A 23,286-nucleotide genomic window follows, 5' to 3' on the forward strand; every position below is an offset into this window, starting at 1 on the left:
GACAAAAGATGGCTTCCCATGCAAGACTGTGCAATAGGAACATTTCACTGTTTTCTTTTAAATATTTCTTCTATTTTGTACCACTAGAAAGTTGCTTAGTTATAAATTTGTCAAAATCGGTTTGCAAAAATAAATCTAGCACTAAGAAAAACAAGTCCACTTATGGCTTCTCAAATAGGTTAGGTACTCCATTCTCACAAGCGATCAACACAGGTATGTATAAGTTCATTGATTTCAGAATGGCACTATTTTCAATGAACTGAAGACTGCTGAAGCTATTTAACAACAGCTTGAAAATGTTACACAGTACACATAAAAATACATAGCACTTCCCTTCCAGATTTAAGAGAAATGGAGAATTTTAACATTTCAAAACTGGTACATTATAGTTAATTATTATAACTGCAAAATCTTTTTATTAAAATATATGCCAACTGGTCAATGGAATATATATATTATAATATATTTCTATATTATAAAATAATATGTAAATAACTTTTAAATATGAAATTTATCTATCTGGAATCATCTCGTATCTGACTGTATGTCTATCCTGACTTTTGACAAAATAAATCTCATTTGCTTGGGCACCTGTTATTTCTGAACTTAAAACAGTTAAGCAGACTTCAATAGAAAATTTTCAAGCGTTGAAGGCAGTACATGTAGACAATGATCACATTGTGTTAATCAAGTGCATATGTAGCCTACTATTGGCTGTTATTACATAAAATTACATCCAGTGTGTGAGAAAGCATATTGAAATCAAATGGATAAGAATAAAAATTAATATAGATGGGAGATGATGAAACTGTGGGGCACTCCCTTCAGATTTGTAACAAAGCATATGTAACAAAGCCATGCTGCACTGAATGTGCGGTAATGAAGTTACCCTTCTGTTACAAAGAAGCTATGATATTACAGCATCCACAATCCAGTGATCAATGAAAAGTTTAAATAACTATTGATTTCAAGTAGCAAAGAGAGTGCCAGAATGAAGATATATTCTGTGCCATCTTCTGTCACTAAAGGTGGACAGTCACGGAACACTGTTCTCCCAAACTCTAGTTAATGCAATAGCTGTGTTTTTGACCCTAATCCAGCAAGGGTGAGGAGACATGCTTGTCTCGTGTGAAAAAAAAATGTGTTTTCTGCGTCGTTTGAATGCAAACTGTTCCATGTCCCTGGGAAAGAAAGGAGGACGGGTACACACCTGCAGCCACACTTTTTGTGGTGCTTGCGGTGCTCCTGCACCATTGTTGAGTCAGACCATTTGTTTGGGGTGTGGGAACTGAATCAAGGATACCCCTTCCCCCCCCCCCCCTTCCAGAAGATCAATTCTGTCAGAGGCCACAAGAGGCTGCATCGGGGCCAGGAAGAAAGAACAGGATACGTGAAAGAGCCCAGAGTTTGGGCTGAATTACAATGTCTCCTCTCAACTGACTTTCTTTATTCATTTATTCAAAAGAGAAATATGCACAGCTTGGAATTGTGTTATAAGTAAGGTAGACGATTATCATTTTTAATTGTTCACTTGGGAAATCTGTTAATGTCAATGTGTCCCATAGATGACATAAAGTTAAAGCCCAAGTTTCAGAGAGGGCATGCTCTGATTTCCCCCCCCTTCCTTTAGGTCAAGTGATTTGGCCCTCCTTGTTGGTTCATTCAACAGTGCCTGAAGCTTTCTAGATGGCAATTTTACACAGCAAAAGTACCAAGCAAGGCTGCTTTTAATGAGATTTTTCTTTCTTTCTTTAATGGGTGCATCACAATTGCATGAAATGTTCATTTCATAGTTGCAAGATTTTCTGCAATACATGACTTTACAACCATCACACAGAAATACTGCATTCACCAGAGTACATATGAATGTCTTTTGACAGGTAGATGATGTTGTACAGTGTATGTACTTAAATATATTTTAAAGATGGACTTGTTGATAGCGACTTTAATAGCAGAGTTCAAATTATTTCTGCCTCTCTCAACCAACGTTTACGTACCAACATATCTAAAAATACTTTAATTTTAAAAGAATTCTGGTTGTGAGGAGGAAAGTCCTACACTATCTATTAGGATGTGAAGACTTTATTAGTTTATTTTCCTTGTTTTATTAGCAGCATATATCAGAAGATTTATGTAAAATAATAACTCATTAGCTTCATTCTTCAAACTGAAGCATAGTCTAATTCAAAACTTACGGTGGGCTGTATATATTTGATAGAAGCAATAAATAACTGTTTCATAAAGCGAAAAGAACATACTGGCTTGGTACTGAACGAACAACATCTATTTCTGGATTTTTCAGACAGAGAAAGCCACAGATTATTACTATGTTCTAACCAAGTTGTGCCTATAGTGTTCTGATTAAAATTAAAAAAAGCATTTTTTAAAAAGAACACAGGCTCTGTCTGATCCCTTCTGTGCAGGGAAACCGGATTTTATGCATGGGACTGCATTCTGGTTTCGGTCCTACAGATACAAAGGGATGTGTAGGAAAAAAACATGGGGTGCCTGCACATTTGGTCATTTCTGACAGAATGGATAACCTGCTGGTGCAAAGGGAAACGGAATCAAAACCACCCCCACCCCCTACCCCGGTGCCTCCAGCAGGCAATCAGTACCAATGGAAATGAAAGTGCTGATCATATAGCTAGATTCAATATTATGGGATATCTTTCTCCACAGCCTCTCTCCTTTGCACAAGGAATGCTTCTTTACACTTAAAGAAGGGCTATAATACTGAGCAGTAGTTGTACATAATTCAAACAGATCTCAAAGACACATGCCCCTTAACGCAGAGAGTGGCTGATGTAGTAAATGTACACATTTCTACTAAACGAAGCAGGGGTGGGTGGGGGGGAGATAAAAGAAAGGCTCCCGTAAGGCCAAAGGTGCAAGTGATCACAGATCTGAACACAAACGCAATAAAAAGCAGCCTGTATCAAGTTCAGGTTATTGTAAAACTTTTCAAGTACAGAGCATCAAGCATGCAATCCCAACATCACACACTTGACATCGCCATCCTTTACATTTTCTCTGTGAATGATTATTAAGGTGAGAAACACATTTTATGGAACTTCTTTGGCAAACTTTTTAGGCTAGTTTGACACAATTCCTTATAAATACCTTGCTTTGAAATCGTACTTCGTCGCACAGATCAACGTCATTTAAAAATGGTCATTTCAGCACTTGTTAAAATGAAGGCTCATTAAATGGCATTTTAGATATCTCATCATTTATAAATCTTTGCAAAGGCTATCCTTGTCAATATGTGCTATGTTGGGAAAACTGACGCTTTGTTATTTTCCAGATATTTATTTAGATAGTAACAATACTTATTCAGCGTCACTGTAAATCAGCCATCTGGAAACAGTGAGAGTAATTGCAAATCTTTGCTTACAAAATCCAAGAAACACTTGTTGCAGAATTTGGATGGTGTATTATAGTGTCATTGCACAGTGCTTACGTTGACTCAATATGTGGATTCAAACGTCAGAGAATAAGAGCAACAACAGCCATCTTCATCTAATCTCTGTTTACTGGACCTTGTTACCAAGCCCAGCAACGATACCTGCTTGCCTCACTATGGCAAATACTGGAGCTCTGTGACATTGTTCTCTTTTACCATTCGTCAGATCTTTGTTTCGTAGTATCGTAGGCTCTTATTACCTCAGACTGTGATACAATCCCGTTTTCATCTTGGGAGAAAGCATAGCCATCTGCAAATATGAAGCAACAACACATGCCAGTTTTACTGAAATATTTTAAAGTTATCAGTCTACCAAAATATTGGAATACATTGTACCTGGAGGGGCATTAGCACTTTACAGAGGAGCAGCTGATTTTATTCAGAAAAGAAGGAATGAAAGTTGAGAACCAATCTATTAAGCTACTCAAGTAATGCATTCTGAAGACATAATAGTTAACACACCCTGCTATGATGCTTGTTATAGATATATCTATATCTGTAACAAGCATTACAACAGAATGTGTTTACATACACCCACACTAGCTTGTTACAGTATGTGTCTATGTTTGTGTGTGTGTGTTTATAAATTGAATAAGTTTAAAAACGGAATTATTAAATACACATCCTTCCTTTTAAAATGAAGTTTAAGCAACAAATTAACACCCCATCTTCATTTTGGCCCTTTCACACCATGGTATTAGGTGCTGGCCTATCAATGAAACCATTTCCTCATTTCTCATCTAAGAAAGAAACACTGGCCCTTGCAAACCCAGCTATGTTTTTGTTATTTCTATGCTTTGACTGTGTGGGTTTTTTTCATGCAAATCCACAAATACTTACGAAGCAAGTTTTGCTGCAGAGACTCAGAGCGGTACAGGTTGACATGGTTTTTCTTAAAGACATTTTTTAGCAGCTGAGCTGTTTCAGTTAAGCTGGAAAAGAGAATGGAAAATATGTACTATACATCAATACTTGAAAGAACACTAAAATCTGATGTAGAGACTATGGAGCTCAGAAGCTATGAACCTGGCAAGGTAACCAAAAGAAAATTTTGTAACTGTACTTCTTCAAGATAGGTTCTGTAATTTTGAACTTATAAGACACATTTGAACCGCTGGTTCTTGGAATTGGTTCTCTACATAACTGGGAATGAATGCAGTAACTTAAAAGGGGAAAAAGATTACAACTAGAAAAATGTAATGATCAGATTTCATTTTTAGTCAGGAATGGGGAAGCACAGGGAGAAATCCAGAATTGGTGTCACACCTCTCTAGGAATCACTGCAAACTCTATTTTTCTCTGGAAGTGATGTCACACTGTCACCCTGTCCCTGACCAATTTTTTTTTTTTGAAACCCTGTTTTTAAGTTATGATTTAAAATACTGATTTAACTTGGAAACTGAGACAAAAACTTTTGTTGTTGTTCAGTCGTACAGTTGAGTCCGACTCTTTGTGACCCCATGGACCACACCAGGCCTTCCTGTCTTCCGCTGTCCTCTGAAGTTTGCTCAATTCCATGTTCGTTGCATCTATGACACTGTCTAACCATCTCATCCTTTGCCATCCCCGTCTTCTTTGACCTTCAATCTTTCCCAGCATCAAGGTCTTCTCCAGGGAGTGCTCCCTTCTCATTGGGTGGCCAAAGCATTTGAGCTTCAGTTTCATTATCTGGCCTTCCAGGGAACAGTCAGGGTTGATTTCTTTTAGGATTGACTGATTTGATCTTCTTGCAGTCCAAGGGACTCTCAAGAGTCTTCTCCAGCACCATAGTTCAAAAGAATCTATTCTTCGGCACTCGGCCTTCCTTATAGTCCAACTCTCGTAGCCATACGTGACTACTGGGAATACCATTGCTTTGACCATGCGGACTTTTGTTGGCAGGGTGATGTCTCTACTTTTTATCATGCTGTTTAAGTTCGCCATCGCTTTCCTCCCAAGGAGCAGGCGTCTTTTAATTTCAAAACTGCTGTCACAGTCTGCGGTGATCTGGGATCCCAGGAACGTGAAGTCTGTCACTACTTCCACGACTTCCCCTTCTATTTGCCAAGGAGTGATGGGGCCGGATTACATGATCTTAGTTTTTTTGATGTTGAGCTTCAAGCCCACTTTTGCGCTCTCCTCTTCTACCTTGAGCAAGAGGCTCTTTAGGTCCTCTTCACTTTCTGCCATTAGAGTAGTATCGTCTGCATATCTGAGGTTGTTGATCTTTTCCCCAGCAATCTTAATTCCCACTTGTGATTCATCCAGGCCAGCATTTCACATGATGTACTCTGTATATATATTAAATAAGGAAGGTGACACTATACATCCTTGTCGTACTCCTTTTCCTATGCTAAACCAATCAGTTGTTCCATATCTGGTTCTGTCGCTTCTTGACAAAAACGATGTTTTCATAAATAGTTTCAATGTCGTGGGATACACCAATTTCTGGCTGAAGCAACAAAATGTCTGATTATGACTATATTTAAAAGACTTAAATTGCCATCCTTTAATTACTGCACAAGGATGTGAAAACAAAGCAGAAGGAAGCTTATCTACATTCCAGTCTTAGGAGACTGCTTTGTCCTCTCCAATTCAAAAAGAGAATGAGAGTGAGCAACCCTGTGTTAGCACAGCCACGTCTATATCACAAGAGGCTCTGTGAAACCCTATTAAGTAAAATGTGACCACATGACATGGATCTACAAGGAGCTGTGGTGTAGTAAGAGGTTCTCTTGAGCAGATTTTTGCTCTATTTGCCTGTGCAGAAGAATCAAATCAGTGCCGATCCTGAGGTGGCAACTGCCTCGTTATGTATGTTGTGTGTAGGTGGCTCCCTATAAATATCAAGGAGGTCCTAACTGGTATAATGGAGCTGCGGTGGCTCAAGTGGTTAAGACGCTGAACTGCAGGCTGTGGAAGGTCGGTAGTTCAGTAGTTCGAGACCCAAGTGTGCCGCATGACGGAGTGAGCTCCCGTCTCTATTTCCAGCTCCTGCCAACCTAGCAGTCCGAAAGCAAGAAATTGCAAGTAGATAAATAGGTACCACTTTAGTGGGAAGGTAACAGCGTTCCATGCGCCTTGGTGTTGAATCATGCCGGCCACATGACCACGGAAATGTCTTCGGACAGCGCTGGCTCTTCGGCCTTGAAACGGAGATGAGCACCGCAACCCTAGAGTCAGATTCGACTGGCTTTCGAGCAAGGGAACCTTTACCTTTTAACTGGTATAATGTCATATTTTGAGATATACATAGTAAGAAAAGGATGTGAGGGATTTGCTTTGTGTGTTTGTTGCTGTGCTTAAATCGACATCAGTATTCAGTAATATAATATGCATAGGCTCTCACAAGAGTGTTGCCGTTTTTAATTATATCTTAAAAGAAAAACTACCTATTTATGTGAAATCAACAAAGGTAGGTTAAAAGGAGGCTGGTAACAAGCTGGTATGTTTCTCAAGTGATACTTCGGTTGATTTGCAGAGCGATTCTAAGCAAAACTACAACCTTCTGAGTCCACTGAAGTGAATCCGCTTAGAAGGATGTAACTCTGCTTAGGATTGCATTGCTGATTCCTTACCCCCTTGCTGGCCCATGGGTCTGGAGAAAATACATTTGACAAGAAACGTGGTGAAGCAAGTCTGTACACTGCTAAGATTCCTTTCAGAGTCATATTTTAAAAATAGTGGAGAGGAGCTGAACTAGTTAGAGATGCCACTCGGATCAATTATCCACCCTCCCTCACCCCCTCACCCCATCCAAAGCCTGCAAGACCCACTAACTGCAGTAATAGAACCTACACCGAAGCAATTTTTGTTTTCCAATTCAAGCATGCATACCAAGATATAATCATGGTGGTCCTGCTAGTGCAGCTGAAGAGGAGGTCAAGGGGGAGAGGGAGATGAAATGCCTCCTGCAAGTCCTTGCGGGTTCCCCCTTATAGTACACCTATAAAAGGTTCCCTTGCTCGAAAGCCAGTCGAATCCGACTCTAGGGTTGAGGTGCTCATCTCCGTTTCAAAGCCGAAGACCCAGCGCTGTCCGAAGACGTTTCCGTGGTCATGTGGCCGGCATGACTCAACACCAAGGCGCACGGAACACTGTTACTTCAGTGGACTCAACACCAAGGCGCACGGAACATTGCTCGAAAGCCAGTCGAATCCGACTCTAGGGTTGAGGTGCTCATCTCCGTTTCAAAGCCGAAGACCCAGCGCTGTCCGAAGACGTTTTCATGGTCATGTGGCCAGCATGACTAAACCTATACTACGTGTTTAAACATGGCCAACGTTATGTATCTTTTGATATAATTTATAAGAACAAATGTTCACATGGGCTTATCTTGCATATGAGGCAAAAACTAACATTCCATTGTAATATTTTAATAAATAATATTTGGTCCTAATTTCCTAAGCACTGTCTCCTTCAAACCTAGATCCTATTTCTTCTTCTACATTTCCTGAACTTCTGCTTCCTTTGACATATTATTCTGAATAGAAGATCCACTTACAGCACCACAGCCCGCTTTTGAAAGACATTTTAGGTTCAAACGCAGTGTGCCATGTGGCATTGCGGTGTTAGTGGTGGCAGAGCAGTCTGAGGAATAGGACCCCAGGGAATTCCTGAGGATACGTAACTACTGGCATGGCTCTCTGGATCCTGGTCATTGTAAATAAAACAAGTGTATGTGTTAGAACAAAGATTTAAAACTTAATTCTAAAATAATTTGATTTTAACTATACCACTGCTTGATTCAGTGCAGGAACAAAACGAATTCAGCAGAAAAGCCTTTTTAGGTAAGTCTGACCTGTAATTCAAGCACTAAAAGCACTGGGGTAGGGTCAGAGACACTGGGGTGCTTCCATGTTTCTTACCTTCACACTTAAGAACTTCCCTTCGTAAATGATTGCATACTGAGGCAATAATAATTCAAAAGCAAGAGCTGAATAGACATACATGCAGGGCTATTTTTGGGCAGGAACGCACAGGAACGGAGTTCCGGCTGGCTCCCAAGTTGGCCACGCCCAGCAGGAACTCATTAGCATAATAGGCCACACCCAACAGCAGAAACTCATTAGGATTGGCTACATTAGGGGTGTGTGGCCTAACATGCAAAGGAGTACCTGCTACAAAAAAGGCCCTGGGTTTTGACAACAAACAAGGTAAACAGAATAACAATCAAAAGGTGGCTGTGGCTGGATAACCACACTTCTGGTAATATGGGAGTGCGGCCTAATGTGCTAATGAGCTGTGCTGTTATGGGTGTGGCCTAACAGGCTAATGAGTTTCTGATGTTGGGTGTGGCCTATTATGCTAATGAGTTCCTGCTGGGCTTTTTCTACAAAAAGAGCCCTGCACAGGTATTTTACAGTACCTTTTCCCATGAACGACAGCTCCTGGATCTTGAGATTTTGCTTCTAGCTCCTGAACTTCGTCAACCAGCGTCTTAAATGCTGTTCTCTTGATCCTACAATTTAAAAAAATGACAATTTGTCCTTGAACATCCAATGTTTGAATCTGAGAGACAATAAAACAGAAATCTTGAGTGTGGAAATCAATGATTTTACATCAATTTGAATGAAAATTTCATAAGAATATACAGCAACGTTCTATTTCGGCAATTTATGCACAGTATAGAGTATGGGGAAATTCTAAAATAAAAAAAAATTTGTGGTTCAAGAGACAAATGAAGGCACTTATAACTGTGTAGGTTTTAAAGTATGAATGAATTTGTAAGGTAAAGTTGCCACCTTAATCTTTTCACTGTTCATACAGCAAGAACATAGCACTGTTTGACATTTCATGCTCACTTGCAGCTAAGGCCCAAGCACATGGTTCAAACACATAGGAGAATGAGGTACAATAATGAACTGGCAGAACCCTGAGATGGTAGAATAAACAGTGCCATTTCAGACTGCAGGTGGGGGCTTTGAAAGTTCCTTCATTCATGTAAGAAACTCCACACAAATATGTAAGTACCACAGCAGAGAGAAAAGGTCTACTCCCCTCTTTTTGCTAGCTGTGTGGGTTTTCCATTTGCAGTGTGAATTGGAGTGGTTAATTCTACCAACTCATTCAGCGTGTATCAGCTACTCCAGGCAAGTACACTTTCTCATACTCTTAGATTTCCCCCAAATTAGCATTGCTTCTACATCTCTTACACTATCTCATTTAAAAAAAACTGAATTGCACAAGGCCTTCCGGAGAGGGGGGATATTTATTTTTTCTTGTCACTGCACATCTTGAAATGGGAAAATAGAACTCCTTGTTGTTGTTGTTCAGTCGCACAGTCGAGTCCGACTCTTCGCGACCCCATGGACAATCTCCCGCCAGGCTCTCCTGTCTTCCGCCGTCCTCCGAAGTTGGCTCAATTTCATGTTCGTTGCATCGCTGACACTGTCTAACCATCTCATCCTTTGCCGTCCCCGTCTTCTTTGACCTTCAATCTTTCCCAGCATCAGGGTCTTTTCCAGTGAGTGCTCCCTTCTCATTTGGTGGCCAAAGTATTTGAGCTTCAGTTTCATTATCTGGCCTTCCAGGGAACAGTCAGGGTTGATTTCTTTGAGGATTGACTGATTTGTTCTTCTTGCAGTCCAAGGGACTCTCAAGAGTCTTCTCCAGCACCATAGTTCAAAAGAATCTATTCTTCGGCGCTCGGCCTTCCTTATAGTCCAACTCTCACAGCCATACATGACTACTGGGAATACCATTGCTTTGACCATGCGGACTTTTGTTGGCAGGGTGATGTCTCTACTTTTTATCATGCTGTTTAGGTTCGCCATCGCTTTCCTCCCAAGGAGCAGGCGTCTTTTAATTTCATGGCTGCAGTCACAGTCTGCGGTGATCTGGGATCCCAGGAACGTGAAGTCTGTCACTACTTCCACAGCTTCCCCTTCTATTTGCCAAGGAGTGATGGGGCCGGATGCCATGATCTTAGTTTTTTTGATGTTGAGCTTCAAGCCCACTTTTGCGCTCTCCTCTTTTACTCTGAGCAAGAGGCTCTTTAGATCCTTTTCACTTTCAGCCATTAGAGTGGTATCATCTGCATATCTGAGGTTGTTGATCTTTTCCCCAGCAATCTTAATTCCCGCTTGTGATTCATCCAGGCCAGCATTTCGCATGATGTACTCTGCATATATATTAAATAAGCAAGGCGACAATATACATCCTTGTCGTACTCCTTTTCCTATGCTGAACCAATCAGTTGTTCCATATCCGGTTCTAACTGTCGCTTCTTGGCCCTTATACAGGTTTCTCAAGAGACATGTGAGGTGGTCTGGTACTCCCATCTCTTTAAGGACCTGCCATAGTTTGTTGTGATCCACACAGTCAAAAGCTTTAGCATAGTCAATGAAGCAGAAGTAGATATTTTTCTGGTACTCTCTTGCTTTCTCCATAATCCAGCGAATGTTGGCAATTTGATCTCTAGTTCCTCTACCTCTTCGAAACCCAGCTTGTACTTCTGGTAGTTCTCTATCCACGTACTGTTGAAGCCTAGCTTGTAGGATCTTGAGCATGACCTTGCTAGCGTGTGATATGAGTGCAATTGTGCGATAGTTTGAACATTCCTTGGCATTGCCCTTCTTTGGGATTGGAATGTATACTGACCTTTTCCAATCCTGTGGCCACTGTTGCGTTTTCCAAATTTGCTGGCAAATGGAGTGCAGCACTTTAACAGCATCATCTTCTAAGACTTTGAATAGCTCAGCTGGAATACCATCACCTCCACTAGCTTTGTTGTTAGCAATGCTTTCTAAGGCCCATTTAACTTCACATTCCAGGATGTCTGGCTCGAGGTCAGTGATTATACCGTCGTGGTTGTCAAGGACATCGAGGTCTTTCTTGTATAGTTCTTCTGTGTATTCTTGCCATCTTTTCCTAATCTCTTCTGCTTCTGTTAGGTCCCTACCGTTTTTGTCCTTTATCATGGCCAGCTTTGCATGGAACGCTCCCTTGATTTCTCCAACTTTCTTGAAGAGATCTCTAGTCCTTCCCATTCTATTGTTTTCTTCTATTACTTTGCACTGTTCATTCAGGAAGGCCTCCTTATCTCTCCTTGCTGTTCTCTGGAAATCTGCGTTCAGTTGGGTAAATCTTTCCTTTTCGCCTTTGCCTTTCGCTTTCCTTCTTTCCTCTGCTATTTGTAAAGCCTCATCAGAAAGCCACTTTGCTTTCTTACATTTCTTTTTCTTTGGGATGGTGGTGATTGCTGCCTCCTGTACGATGTCACGAACCTCTGTCCATAGTTCTTCAGGCACTCTATCTATCAAATCCAGACCCTTGAATCTATTCTTCACCTCTACTGTATATTCATCAGGGATGCGATCTAGGTCAAACCTGAATGGCCTCGTGGTTTTCCCAATTTTCTTCAGTTTAAGTCTGAATTTTGCAATGAGTAGCTCATGATCTGAACCACAGTCAGCTCCAGGTCTTGTTTTTACTGACTGGATAGAGCTTCTCCATCTTTGACTGCAAATTATATAGAACTCCTACAGAAGGTTAAAAATTCAATACATCCCACTCTTCAAACCTAATCCTTTATGTGCCAAAACAGTAGGTTAATATGGAAGGCTTTTGTTGCATTGTTGGATTGCCAACTGCAAAAATTTGTAGAGAACATAGGTTGGGAAACACTCACACATTCTCTGGGAACGTCCACTACTGTAAAATGTTCTATGGAAATTTCAACTGATACAAAACAGCAGCTAGGATCCTAATGGGTCTGCCACAATTCACATAAAGGTCTAGTGCTGACTTCCAGAATGGTTCTGGGCTCCATTTAAATCATTTGAAGTCTTAAATGTAGAGATGTGAGGGCCTGGAAAAAACCCTGGAAAAAATTCAGATTCCACCCCCCCCCCCAGGGCTGCCAAGTGGGGGCAGGTGGCGGGTAAACCCCTGCTATGGAGGCCCGATTTCCGCCGCCGCAGAATCGGGCCCCGGGGGGAACCCCGCCCCCCGAAGTGCAGCGTGGGTGCGTCACAGGAAGTGACGCAACCACATAGAGCACATTGGGGGCGTGGCCCCAATCGTTGGAGGGAAAACTATGGTTTTCCCTTCAACTATTGGGGCCACGCCCCCAACATGCTCTACGTCGTGTGTCACTTCCTTTCGTGCATCCGCTCCCCCGCTGGTGAGTAAAAACAACTTGGCAACCCTAACCCCCCCAAGACCTTTTTTCAATTTTTCTGACAGAAATATTGGGAAGTTGGGGGAGTATTGAAAAAAACCTCCGATAAAACATTTTTCTTTTAGAATGAGTAAAATGCTTTTGAAGACAAGGTGAGCATGCTGTAAACATATACCGCTCTTAAATACAAGATGCACTTCTACACGTAGGAGGATGCCTAATCTTCATGAGAGGAGCATGCTGGGCTTTCATTGTTTCTCCTGTCCTTCTGACCTGACTCTTCCCTTGTGGTTGACCTTTTCACCTCTCCCTCAAACCACTAAGACACACATACCCACAGATTGGGTAACAAGTAGCTTATTGTCTCATATTGCTGGAGGGAAAAAATATCAGGAGTTGGGGCAAAAACTGCATGAACACCTCAGAGGAAAACGCTGAAAGTCTCATTGAGAACTGAGCTCTCTGTAATACCGGGATCCCCAACCTTTTTGACATCTAGCTGTGCAGATATTATTGACCCTTTGTGTGCACCCAGTGTGGAGTAGTGGTTAAGTGTGCAAACTCTAATCTGGGAGAACCGGGTTTGATTCCCCACTCCTCCACTTGCAGCTGCTGGATGACCTTAGGCAAGCCATAGGTCTGTCAGAGCTGTTTTTGAAAGAGCAGTTCTCGAAAGAGCTCTCTCAGCCCCACCTACCTCACAGGGTGTCTGTTGTGGGGAGGGGAAGGGAAAGGAGTTTGTAAGCCGCTCTGAGACTTCGAGTGAAGGGCGGGGTATAAATCCAATTGCTTCTTCTTCTCTGACCAAATAATATATTCAATGCTGTGTACCACAAAGCTTGCATTTTCTGTTTAACTCCTATTTGTTCTCCTTTTCAGATAGCTGAAAATAAGGTACATGTACCATGATAGCACGGGGGGGCATCAGCTTGCAGTTTTCTCTCAAGTACTGTGGATATTTGCAATTTCGCTTGTACAAAATGAAGGCATTTAAACTCTTAAATTCTACATGTATGCCAAATATTGCAATTTTATAAATGATGCATTTGTTGTTATTAAAGCAGTAAAATTAGTTTAGATTTGATAGGATAGTAAGTACTGCACAAGTGCACATATTCAGTTACCCCCCCCGCCCCAATTCTGTTTTTCCCAAAACAATTCTGGGGAAACCCCCCCCCCCCCCCCGCCCTTATAGAAACCTGGCAGTGGTTCTAGTTCAGCTAGTGGTGCCTTGATACAGAAATCCACATTGTCCAAGGTAAGGCTGACAGGAATCTACAGAAGAGCTACCACTCCAAAGTTATGCGACTCACTCTCCCCAGAGGTGTGATCGGCATCATTTCTGCAGGCCTTATGATGTAATTTGAAAACCGAACTTGAGGGCCTGTAAAATTAACTGAGTGTATCTAACACATCAGTCTGAAGTCTATAGCACTAAAAATATACTGATGTTGTTTTATTAATATTGATGGTTTTGCCAGATCAACTAATGTCGATGTGTTTATTAATGCATTATATAAATTATTACTGTTACCTTCCTTAATATAAAAAGAATATAATTCCTTAATATAAAGCTGACTAAATCTCCTAAATAAATAAATAAATCAATAAATATAAAGTTTAAAAATCTTTAAAATAAACACATTAGATGAAGAGCCTCTCTGTCTGTCTGTCTTGGGAGCTCCCTCCCCAGAGACAGTTTTGAGATACTACTTTGGTTACCTCCACATTCACCTGGGCAAGCTTTCACTAGTTTTAGTTTGGAAAGACATCCTGTAGCAAATGCTTACTTTACTAAATGCACTTGTGCTCATAATTTGCTATTCCACCATTGGATAACTTAAAAGGGAACTTTGAAACTTTATAATTATACAGTAGATTTTCACTTAAACTGTGAGGCCACTGGGGGTATTTTTCAATTTGACAGACTACAAACAAGCCAAGAAGAAACGGAAAGTATTTGCTGTGTGCACAAAAAGATTGAAAATTTTCAAGATGGAGGCAAATCTTTGGCGACATCTATTTTACATTGGATTTTTCTGAAATTTGGCCAGATTATACTCATCAAAGTAGACTTTCAAATGTCAGGCTAATGGGACAAATCACTTTGATTTAATGAAGAAGTGAATATTCAGTTATTTTAATGGTAGAACACTGAAAACCCATGCCATAACTCAGTGGTACTCACTCCATGGCTTGTAGACATTTGCAATTATCATCAACCAGAAAAGCCACATTTAGTTCTATTCCTGGCATGAGGCCTGCATGTCAGGGAGGTCTGCAACTTACCCATTTCTCTGATAGCAGCTGTTTCAAGGGGGGAACTGACTCAGCAAACACAAGCTCCACCAGGCAAGTGGCTTATCAAGTTTCCTGAAACATCAGGTGGGCATCACATTGGGGAACAGTGCTCAAGGGAGCCACAGGTGGCATCTCAAGGAGCAACGTGGCTCCTGAGCCACAGAGTGAGTATCACTGCCTTCACTATGCAGCTGTTTCTGCAGCTATGGAATTTTCAGCCACTGGGAAACAGTCTCCAAATAAGTATTCAGCTCACAGATTAATGCTACCACTACCATCAATGAGGACCGTTCTCACAGCACCGCCGGAGGTTGAGTGGCAAGGAACATCAGGGGCCACTGGAACCTCCTCTGTAAATGGAACCTCCCCTGGAGTGGAAGGGGCATGTGCAATATAGAGAGAGGGTTTTAGGCATGTGGGATCCTTGGGCGTGTCCCATGTGTGGATTGTTTTAAATTGTTTTATTGTTTTTTATCGCACGTTGTGCCTTGTGGTTGTAAGCCGCCCTGAGCCCGTACGCGGGGAGGGCGGGGTATAAGTGGAATTAAATAAATAAATAAATAATATAAACAAACAGTTCAAAACCCACAAAATGTGCCATGTCTTTTGGTTTTTTAAAATACATATATTTAAGGTGCTACTGGACTCTTGCTCTTTTCCACTGCTACAGACAGACTAACATAGCTACCCATCTTGATCTCTATCAAAGTAGTTTAAATCATATTAAAGTAATTTGTTTTCAAATGAGTTAACATCTCCCTCACTTTATATTTTATTATCTGTACACATCATAAGTTTATAGACTTCCGATTTTTAAACAATAATACAGGGACATAGAGATTCCTTAGAATCCATAAATAAGCCGTATTTTACTTACACTTTATATACAACATCAAAGATCAAAGCTGTCGTTGGAATACTTAGTAAGCCCATCCAAAAGACACCAGAGCTGAATAACATTGTTGCCTGTATGGATTTAAGCAAAAGGTATAATTTAAAAATGAGAAATATAAAACATTGGGGATGATGCTCGTTAATATGACTGAAAAACAGTACTGTGCAAACACTAGCCATAGGAAAGGATTAGGGAAACCTGGTGACGGGTCTCCCTTGGCATTTTGGGAGGCCGTCTGCCAACAGTTTTTCTAGGAAACTTCCTAGACCTAAGCACAGTCCGCCCACTGCTCTCCTAGCTCCCAGCAAAGATGAAGAAAGCACTATCAATTGATGGCTGGCTTATAGTTGCCCTTTTAATAATTCATGATGCCCTCTTCATCTTCCATAGGAGAAGGCAATGCAGTGCTACCACGATGGTAGTTTCAAGTAGTCAAAGCATTGATGGAATGGAAGTACACCAACAATTTAAAAAATGAAATTAGTTTCGGCCAATTATATGCATTGGTTAATCTCAAATACTGAACACATGGGATCAATCTAGAGAGCTATAAGTAAGAGATGTTATGTGCAGAATGGTGATTTTTAATATTTTGCTGAATGGCGATATCCAGTCTTGCATCAAAAGCTATTGGGCCTGGATCTTAAAATGCCCTTGGATGAATGGAAGGCACATCTGCTCATGCATGCTGCACTTCACCTGCTGCGCTGTTCTAGAGAAATATGGAACTTTACAGAATAGTGTGTGATGTAGGGCAGGGGGAAAGGGCTGAGGGAAACTGGAAGAAACTGGCATACACCCTCCACACGGTTCATAAACAGAATTGTAACACAAACTTGAACAAATACAAAGAGTAGCTTGTGATTTGTTGGGGAGCTGCTATATGACTATTCTTTTTAAAGAGATGTAGGTACTAATTACTATGGACACAAAAGCAAGAAGGCCCATTGCATCAGGGCATAAAGGGGAAAGCAGAAGAAATACCGAACTGACTACTTAACTGATTCATTTAAAAACGGTTTGAATACTACAACTTTAAATACAAGGAAAACAAGAAAACACTTTGGAGTTATAAATGTAATAACACAAAAGAGGAACTTTGAAATGTTTGATGATGCAGCCACGACTTAAAGCCACTACTTCTGGAAAAACATAGTATGATAAATGTTTTGTGCAAAAATAACAAAGAATCTTGTGGAGCTTTAGAGACCCACAAATTTAGTGTGGTGTATGCTTTCATGAGCTAGAGCCCTTATGCCATAGTAAGCGTATTAGCCTTTAAGATGACACAAGACTCTCTGTTCTTTCGGTTGAAGCAGATGAGTATCTCTTTAGATTTTGTATTAAGCAGTTGATAAGTAGGTTGATTCCTGAATAACACACCCAAAAATGCCTAAATGATCTAGATGTGATTTCAATAGCACCCTCGCCTTTAAAAATATTCTTAATGGCTTTTTAAGGTTAAAGTAACAGAGCAAAGAACTATCTTGCATTAGCCAACCTGAATTAAGTGTTCCTTGGTGAAACAGCAGAAGCGATAATGTAGGTCTTAGGATGTTAATTCTGACCATTGTAATGCTAACTATAAATGAAGGAACAACTGGCGCCTACCATTCAGTCAATCCAGCCTTTGGCTTTACAAATGAGCAACATGAATTGAGGGGGAAAAAGTTTTTTGCGTCATATCTGAAAGCCTGTCAGATTTTTTCTCTCTCTTCCAGAGTTAATCCAAAACTAAAAGATTTAAAGCCGACATTCGCATTAAAGACAGAGGGCTTCTTTGTATATTTGGATGAAGAGGGGGGAAAAAAAATCCCACTGAGGTATTTCCTTCCTTTCTGTACAAGAAAGCTCCCTCCTTACTCTGTAGAAACCATTTTTGTCTCTAACTTTTCACATCTCTCTGCACATAGCCAGGTCAGCTGGGAAATGGCAAACGGATCCGTTTTAGACAATAGTGCTAACAGGGGCAGCCTGTTCTGGGTATGGATTCTGTCTGCCTCTGTGGTTTAGACATTTTCCCTCATGCCTGGGATCTGTGGTTGATGCCAAGTCCTCTTTGCCCTACCCCTTTTATGACCTTGTGAAACCAAAATGGAACATGTTGCAGAAGTGGCTGCCGGGGGGGGGGGGGGGGGGGGGATATAGAACCAGAAAGAAAGATACAGATTCCAGATAACTTGGTACTAATTCTGACAGAAAGAAACGCAAATTACTTTTCTGTGTTTTCTTTTGAAAACTTTCCATGCAAGAGTTGCCCCCTTAGAAGTCAGACAAGGTTAGGCAGACTGTCAACTGCATAAGAGTATAACGCTATTCCACACAAGAACATGGCAAAAATGCTGAAAGGCATCATTAGTCAACTGCATCAAATTGATGTGCATGGGAATATTCTTCTTTATGATAATTGTCTTTTAAATGTTTAAATATTTAAAAAAAAATCAAAGTCAAGCTGGTCAAAGTTGATTGCACCATGTAAAACATGTGGAAAGATAACAACAGAAAACATTTCTAAACTAAGTAATAAAAGCTGTTTTAGCTTAAGGAATCATTTTGATGTATGTACTTGGTACATACTTTTTAAAGTTTGTACCAAGTTTGCACTTTTTAAAGTCTGTTTGAAGTAGAATATTACTTTTATTATGAACACTGCATTTACAGTATATTTGTTCATATTAAAATGTACATGACATGTCTGTATATACGTAAAAATGTAAGATCAGATGGGTGCCATCCTTAACAATGATAACAATGGAAGGAAGACAGAAACAAAGACACTGGTGATGGGGACATGATTACCACTATTTTTTCAACCCTCCTTTCTGAAAATTAGATCTATTTCTTGATGGTGAGTTTTTGTTCTTGGTTGTGTTCCTCTTTGATAGAGCCAGTCTCTCTAGATCTTGCTGATCTTTCTGTTACCAAGTGCCCTGCCCCAGCGAGTCAAGAAAGAACTTCCATGCCAGCCATGTTCCTTGTAGGAGTTCTGTTTCTAAAATGGATTTCTACATACCACAACATTCAGCCAGGATTACTGCTTGGCACCAACCATGTGCATCCTACTCCACTGGTTTAGAGATTGCTGTGCTTCTGTGGTAAAGGAGGCTGCCACATCATATCCCAGACAAGCTTGTGTGAGGGGCTGAGACTCACTTTGTATGGTCCTTACAAAATGAGGTAATGCAAGTTGCTGTGGATTCCATCAGCTGTCAATGTATTTAATTCTCAACATGGCCCAATCTGAAGATACTGAAATCCATGGATTGGAGCCATGTAGAAAGAGAGGACATTTTTCTGCGTACCCCCCAACCATGTTTAAAGAAAAATGTGAAAGTTCAAGAAATGGGGGATAACTCCCCAACCCCTAAAAAGCTTTAGGCTAATGGGTGGGGGAGGAGGATCAGGAGCCACCACAACTGCCCCCCCCCAGATTGCTGCACTGTAGGTGGATGTGGGAGGAGCAGGGGCCACTGCCCCCCCCCCTGTTTGAGTCAGGCAGGTGGTCAGGAGAGTGGAAGCTGCTACTTCTCCCGCTCCACTGCTGAGGTGATAGTGCTTCAAATGGGCAAGGGAGGAGTACCAGGAGCTACAACCATCCTACTACTACTTGAACCAGGTTGGCAGGTGGGAGAGGAGGTATGGTATCCATTGTGGGAGCCATGGCATTCCCCCTGCCACTGCCACATGAGTGGAAGGGGGGCAAGCAAGGGAATAACCCACCTGTAAATCTAATATGTCTCCAGTTTGTCTGTAAAGGGATGGAGTAAGGGAAGAAAGTAAAGCAGAGAATGACTGTGGCAGAAAGGGGGGGGGAAGAGAAAACAAAGGTTTGGAAATGAGATACCCCCTTGCCTGCAAGTTCTTGTGGGTCCCATGTTTGTATCGTATTGAAATGGAATGCAGAATGCATTCTGTGTCATACTTATAAGATACTTCTCATTTATTTTCAAGACGTCACTGCACCCAAAGGTATCCTAGGTGACAGCTACCTCGTTAATGTTGAGGGTTCTGGTTGAGATTGATTATAAAGACATACTGTTTAGAAAACACACACACACAAAATGAACAGCGACTTCTTTCCTGGATTGTAAGTGAACTGGTAGACTGGCCAGCAACATATGGATAAAGACAGACACAGACCAAAAAGTGGGATGCTGTATATTAATGGCTGTCTTTGTAGTGGAAAATCTGGAGGGTTAATATCTCAAGCTTCTGTTGTGTTAAAAAAGTCAGAATATTTGTTAAAGGAGAAAGTTTAATGCACACACAATTGGGGATTAGAGTGACTCCTTTTAAAACTATGTATGGAAAAAATTGAACGCGCACAAAAATAAAGCCATCAATAGTGTTTAAATGTTGCAAATCTTCAAGTCTCATAATAGACAGCTATATAAATAGAAATTTAACAGACAGCTATAAAGTATAATCAGACAAGTCTCACACAAAAGTGAAATACATTTTATGCATAGACTTAGAAATTATTTGAAAGACATAATTACCTCCCCAGACATATCAGGAGCAATAGGAAGAAGAGGCCATAAAGAAGAGTAGATTCCAAAAAATACTATCCACAGTGCAATGCTTCCCCATATAGCTACATGGCTAAACTGGAAAAAGAAAGAAAGAAAGAACAGTAATCATAAACTCAGTTACTCTAGTGAATGCTTACAAACTAGCTTTCTGGTTCAGAGCACTTTTTTTTGGGTATTTTTTTCATGTACGCATGTGAGTGTGTGTGCACCTGGAAGTCATGGCGACCTCTGGTGACTGACCCCTACTGTGGGGGCCTGGAGGAGAGCCAGTTTGATGTAGTGGTTAGGAGAACGGACTCTGATTTGGGAGAACCAGGTTTGATTCCCCACTCCTCCACATGCAGCTGCTGGTGTGATCTTGGGTCAGTCATAAGTTCTTTCAGAGCTGTTCTCTCAAGGGCAATCCTCGAAAGAGTTCTCTCAACCCCACCTACCTCACAGGGTGTCTGTTGTGGGGAGGGGAAGGCAAAGGAGATTGTGAGCCACCCTGAGACTCCTTCGGGTACTGAAGGGTGGGATATAAATCCAATCTCCTCCTCCTCCTCTTCTTCTCTGAGGTGGCTGAATAAAGCCTGCCCTGTCCTCCCAACTGCTGGTATTTCAAGGAGGTCTCCTATCAAGTACTTGCCAGAGTCGACCCTGCTTAGCTTTCAAGATCTGACGAGATCAGGTTTGCCGGGACTATCCAGGTCAGAGCAGTTTAGAGCACTTTTGACCAGCTTCAGCTGGTGCATCAGCTGCGTCTGTTCCTAGTTCAGTCAGATCTAGCCACAGTGGTCCATGCCCTGATTACATCTACATTGGACTACTGCCATGCAGTTTACTTACGGCTACCCTTGAAGAGTGGAAGCTGCAGCTACCACAGAATGCTGCCGGCAGACTGTTAGTAGGGGCCAGCTATTGGGAGCATGTGACTCTGATATTCCAGCAATCACACTGGCTACCAATCCGCTCCTCTGTTCAAGGTCCTCCTGAACCCAACCATATATATCAGGAAAGGAGAGACTGCAGAGAAATGCATAGCATTACAGAACAGCAGCAGCTTAACATTCACAAGGGACCCAGCCCCAGAAACAGCTGAGATCTAATCACTGGGGATGGGCACTCATACTGATTGGTTGCTCCAGATCCTAATTCTGCTCAGTACCTTTCCATGTACCTTCCCTCTGTTGTGTTTTAAAGGTTTATTAATGCTATCTACTGCTATTCACTTGAACTCTACGGCTATTCACTCAAGCAACTCTTGTTCTCCATCTTCCATCACCGTTACACAGCTTGCATGGTGTCTTACACCAGCAGAGATTGGTGTAATGTGAACTAAAGGTGTGCAATATATACACACACACACACACATATCCAGTTCGGGTCTATTGGAGCCTAATTTTTTTTTATATTTCTGAAAAATCTCGGATGCCAATACCAGTATGATAGGATCTGGGATGTTTTGGAAATTCTGAATTTTTTCAGGTCCAATAGACCCAAGAAGAAAAATGGGTAACCGGGAAGTAGAAATAAAATGCTGCAGCAACACATGGAGTGGTAGGTCAAATTGACACCCTTATTCCAAAGCAACAGAAGAAGACAGTAAACCAACCAACACTGCCGCTCTTGCTTGTCTTCTAACTACTAAAAAATTGGCAACAATTCAGTTATTATTTGATCAGATTGCCCAAACCCTCAGATCCTTTTTAGTTGCTTTCTTGTGTGTCTATTCAAATTCTACAATATCCAGCTTTCCTTTCATTTCAGTTTTGTCATTTTTTAAACTATGTACAGCATATGAATATTTAATTTAATCAAATTACATCTGTTTTTAGTATACTGGCCAGGATTCAAAGTTTTGTGTGCCAAAGAGGGCGTTTGATTTGTTTCTTCAAGAGCAATGCCTCATAACAAGCTATTTTTGAGACCTGGAAAAAATTCAGTAGCAATGTAATGTAATGATATAACATGGAATTCTAATGTACAAATTAAAAACATCACATTGGGCCACTGTGCTTGCCTAAAGTATGCATTTAAATTCTGCTCTAATGCGATGCCTTTTTATTTCCTTCTACCAGAATTTGCAGAGGCCCACACAGACAAAAATAACTGTTACAACTCTCCATGTAAGTTGTTTTTTGCTCACAAGACTCCATAGCTTAGATGGAGCATTAGAGGTAGCCAAAACAATAAAATACCGGCCAATGTCAATGATCAGTGTTCTGTATAGATTACAACAAAATCACATGTAAACTTTCATCATTCATTTTACTGTATTTCAACTTTATATGGAAATTTCCCCTTTTTGCCAACCTAGACACACTAAGGCTATGCTAACCTTGAGACTAGACTGCTGCAACATGGTCTACATGAGACATCCCTTGAAGACAACAAGGAAGCTACAGTTGGGGCAGAAGGTAGCAGCTAGACAGTTGATGGGGTTAATTTATTATTACTACTTTCAATTTATATCCCGCCTTGCCGGGTGAACTGGCTCAAGGCAGTGTACAGACAGATTAAAATACAATAAAATAATAAGGTGCGATAAAATTCACATAAGCAATAATTACATAAAGTGCTAGTGCATACAGATGGCGGTTCCTATGATGTCTTACAATAAGAGAAGGCAATTTTCAGCGTTGCAACCTATAAAGTGGTCTGAAGGCTACATCCGGTGTTGTGTCATAAGGGCTTTGAACATATTACTTCAAGTTTTAAGATCACTACAGTAGTGGCCGATTTACTTCCATGCTGAATGCAAAGCGCTGGTGTTAGATCCCCTTACTGACTTGGGTGCCTAATATTGTGGCACCACCCCCAATGTGAGGAAGGCCCCCAGCTTGCGAAGCAGAGGCTCTGTATGGCACAGCAATTCCAATTAGCATTTGTGGCTTGTAGGCGGAAGTTAATTAGTATGATGGGCAATGGCTTGCTCTTTTCCTTTTTCTCGTATTGTATTTTTGTACAAGGAGATTTGAGCTAGTTTTAATGGAAGCAGATTGAGTCT

General features: G+C 41.0%; 1 protein-coding gene across 2 annotated transcripts in view; it reads right to left on the bottom strand.

Annotated features, from left to right (window-relative positions):
- Positions 1-1,083: 1,083 nt before the first annotated feature.
- The window catches only part of ATP8A1 (ATPase, aminophospholipid transporter (APLT), class I, type 8A, member 1), a 108,789-nt gene continuing 86,586 nt past the window's right edge, over positions 1,084-23,286 (bottom strand). For both annotated transcript variants that reach the window (XM_015413738.1, XM_015413739.1), the window contains exons 32-36: positions 20,265-20,372; positions 15,748-15,836; positions 8,814-8,906; positions 4,307-4,398; positions 1,084-3,716 (exon numbers count right to left, since the gene is read on the bottom strand). In XM_015413738.1, the coding sequence (XP_015269224.1) occupies positions 3,619-3,716; positions 4,307-4,398; positions 8,814-8,906; positions 15,748-15,836; positions 20,265-20,372 (480 nt within the window). In that variant the 3' untranslated portion in view covers positions 1,084-3,618. The remainder of the gene's footprint in view (positions 3,717-4,306; positions 4,399-8,813; positions 8,907-15,747; positions 15,837-20,264; positions 20,373-23,286) is intronic.

This window comes from Gekko japonicus, unplaced genomic scaffold (assembly GCF_001447785.1).
Source record: "Gekko japonicus isolate JY-2015 unplaced genomic scaffold, Gekko_japonicus_V1.1 scaffold670, whole genome shotgun sequence".
In the NCBI taxonomy this organism is placed as follows: Eukaryota; Metazoa; Chordata; class Lepidosauria; order Squamata; family Gekkonidae; genus Gekko; species Gekko japonicus.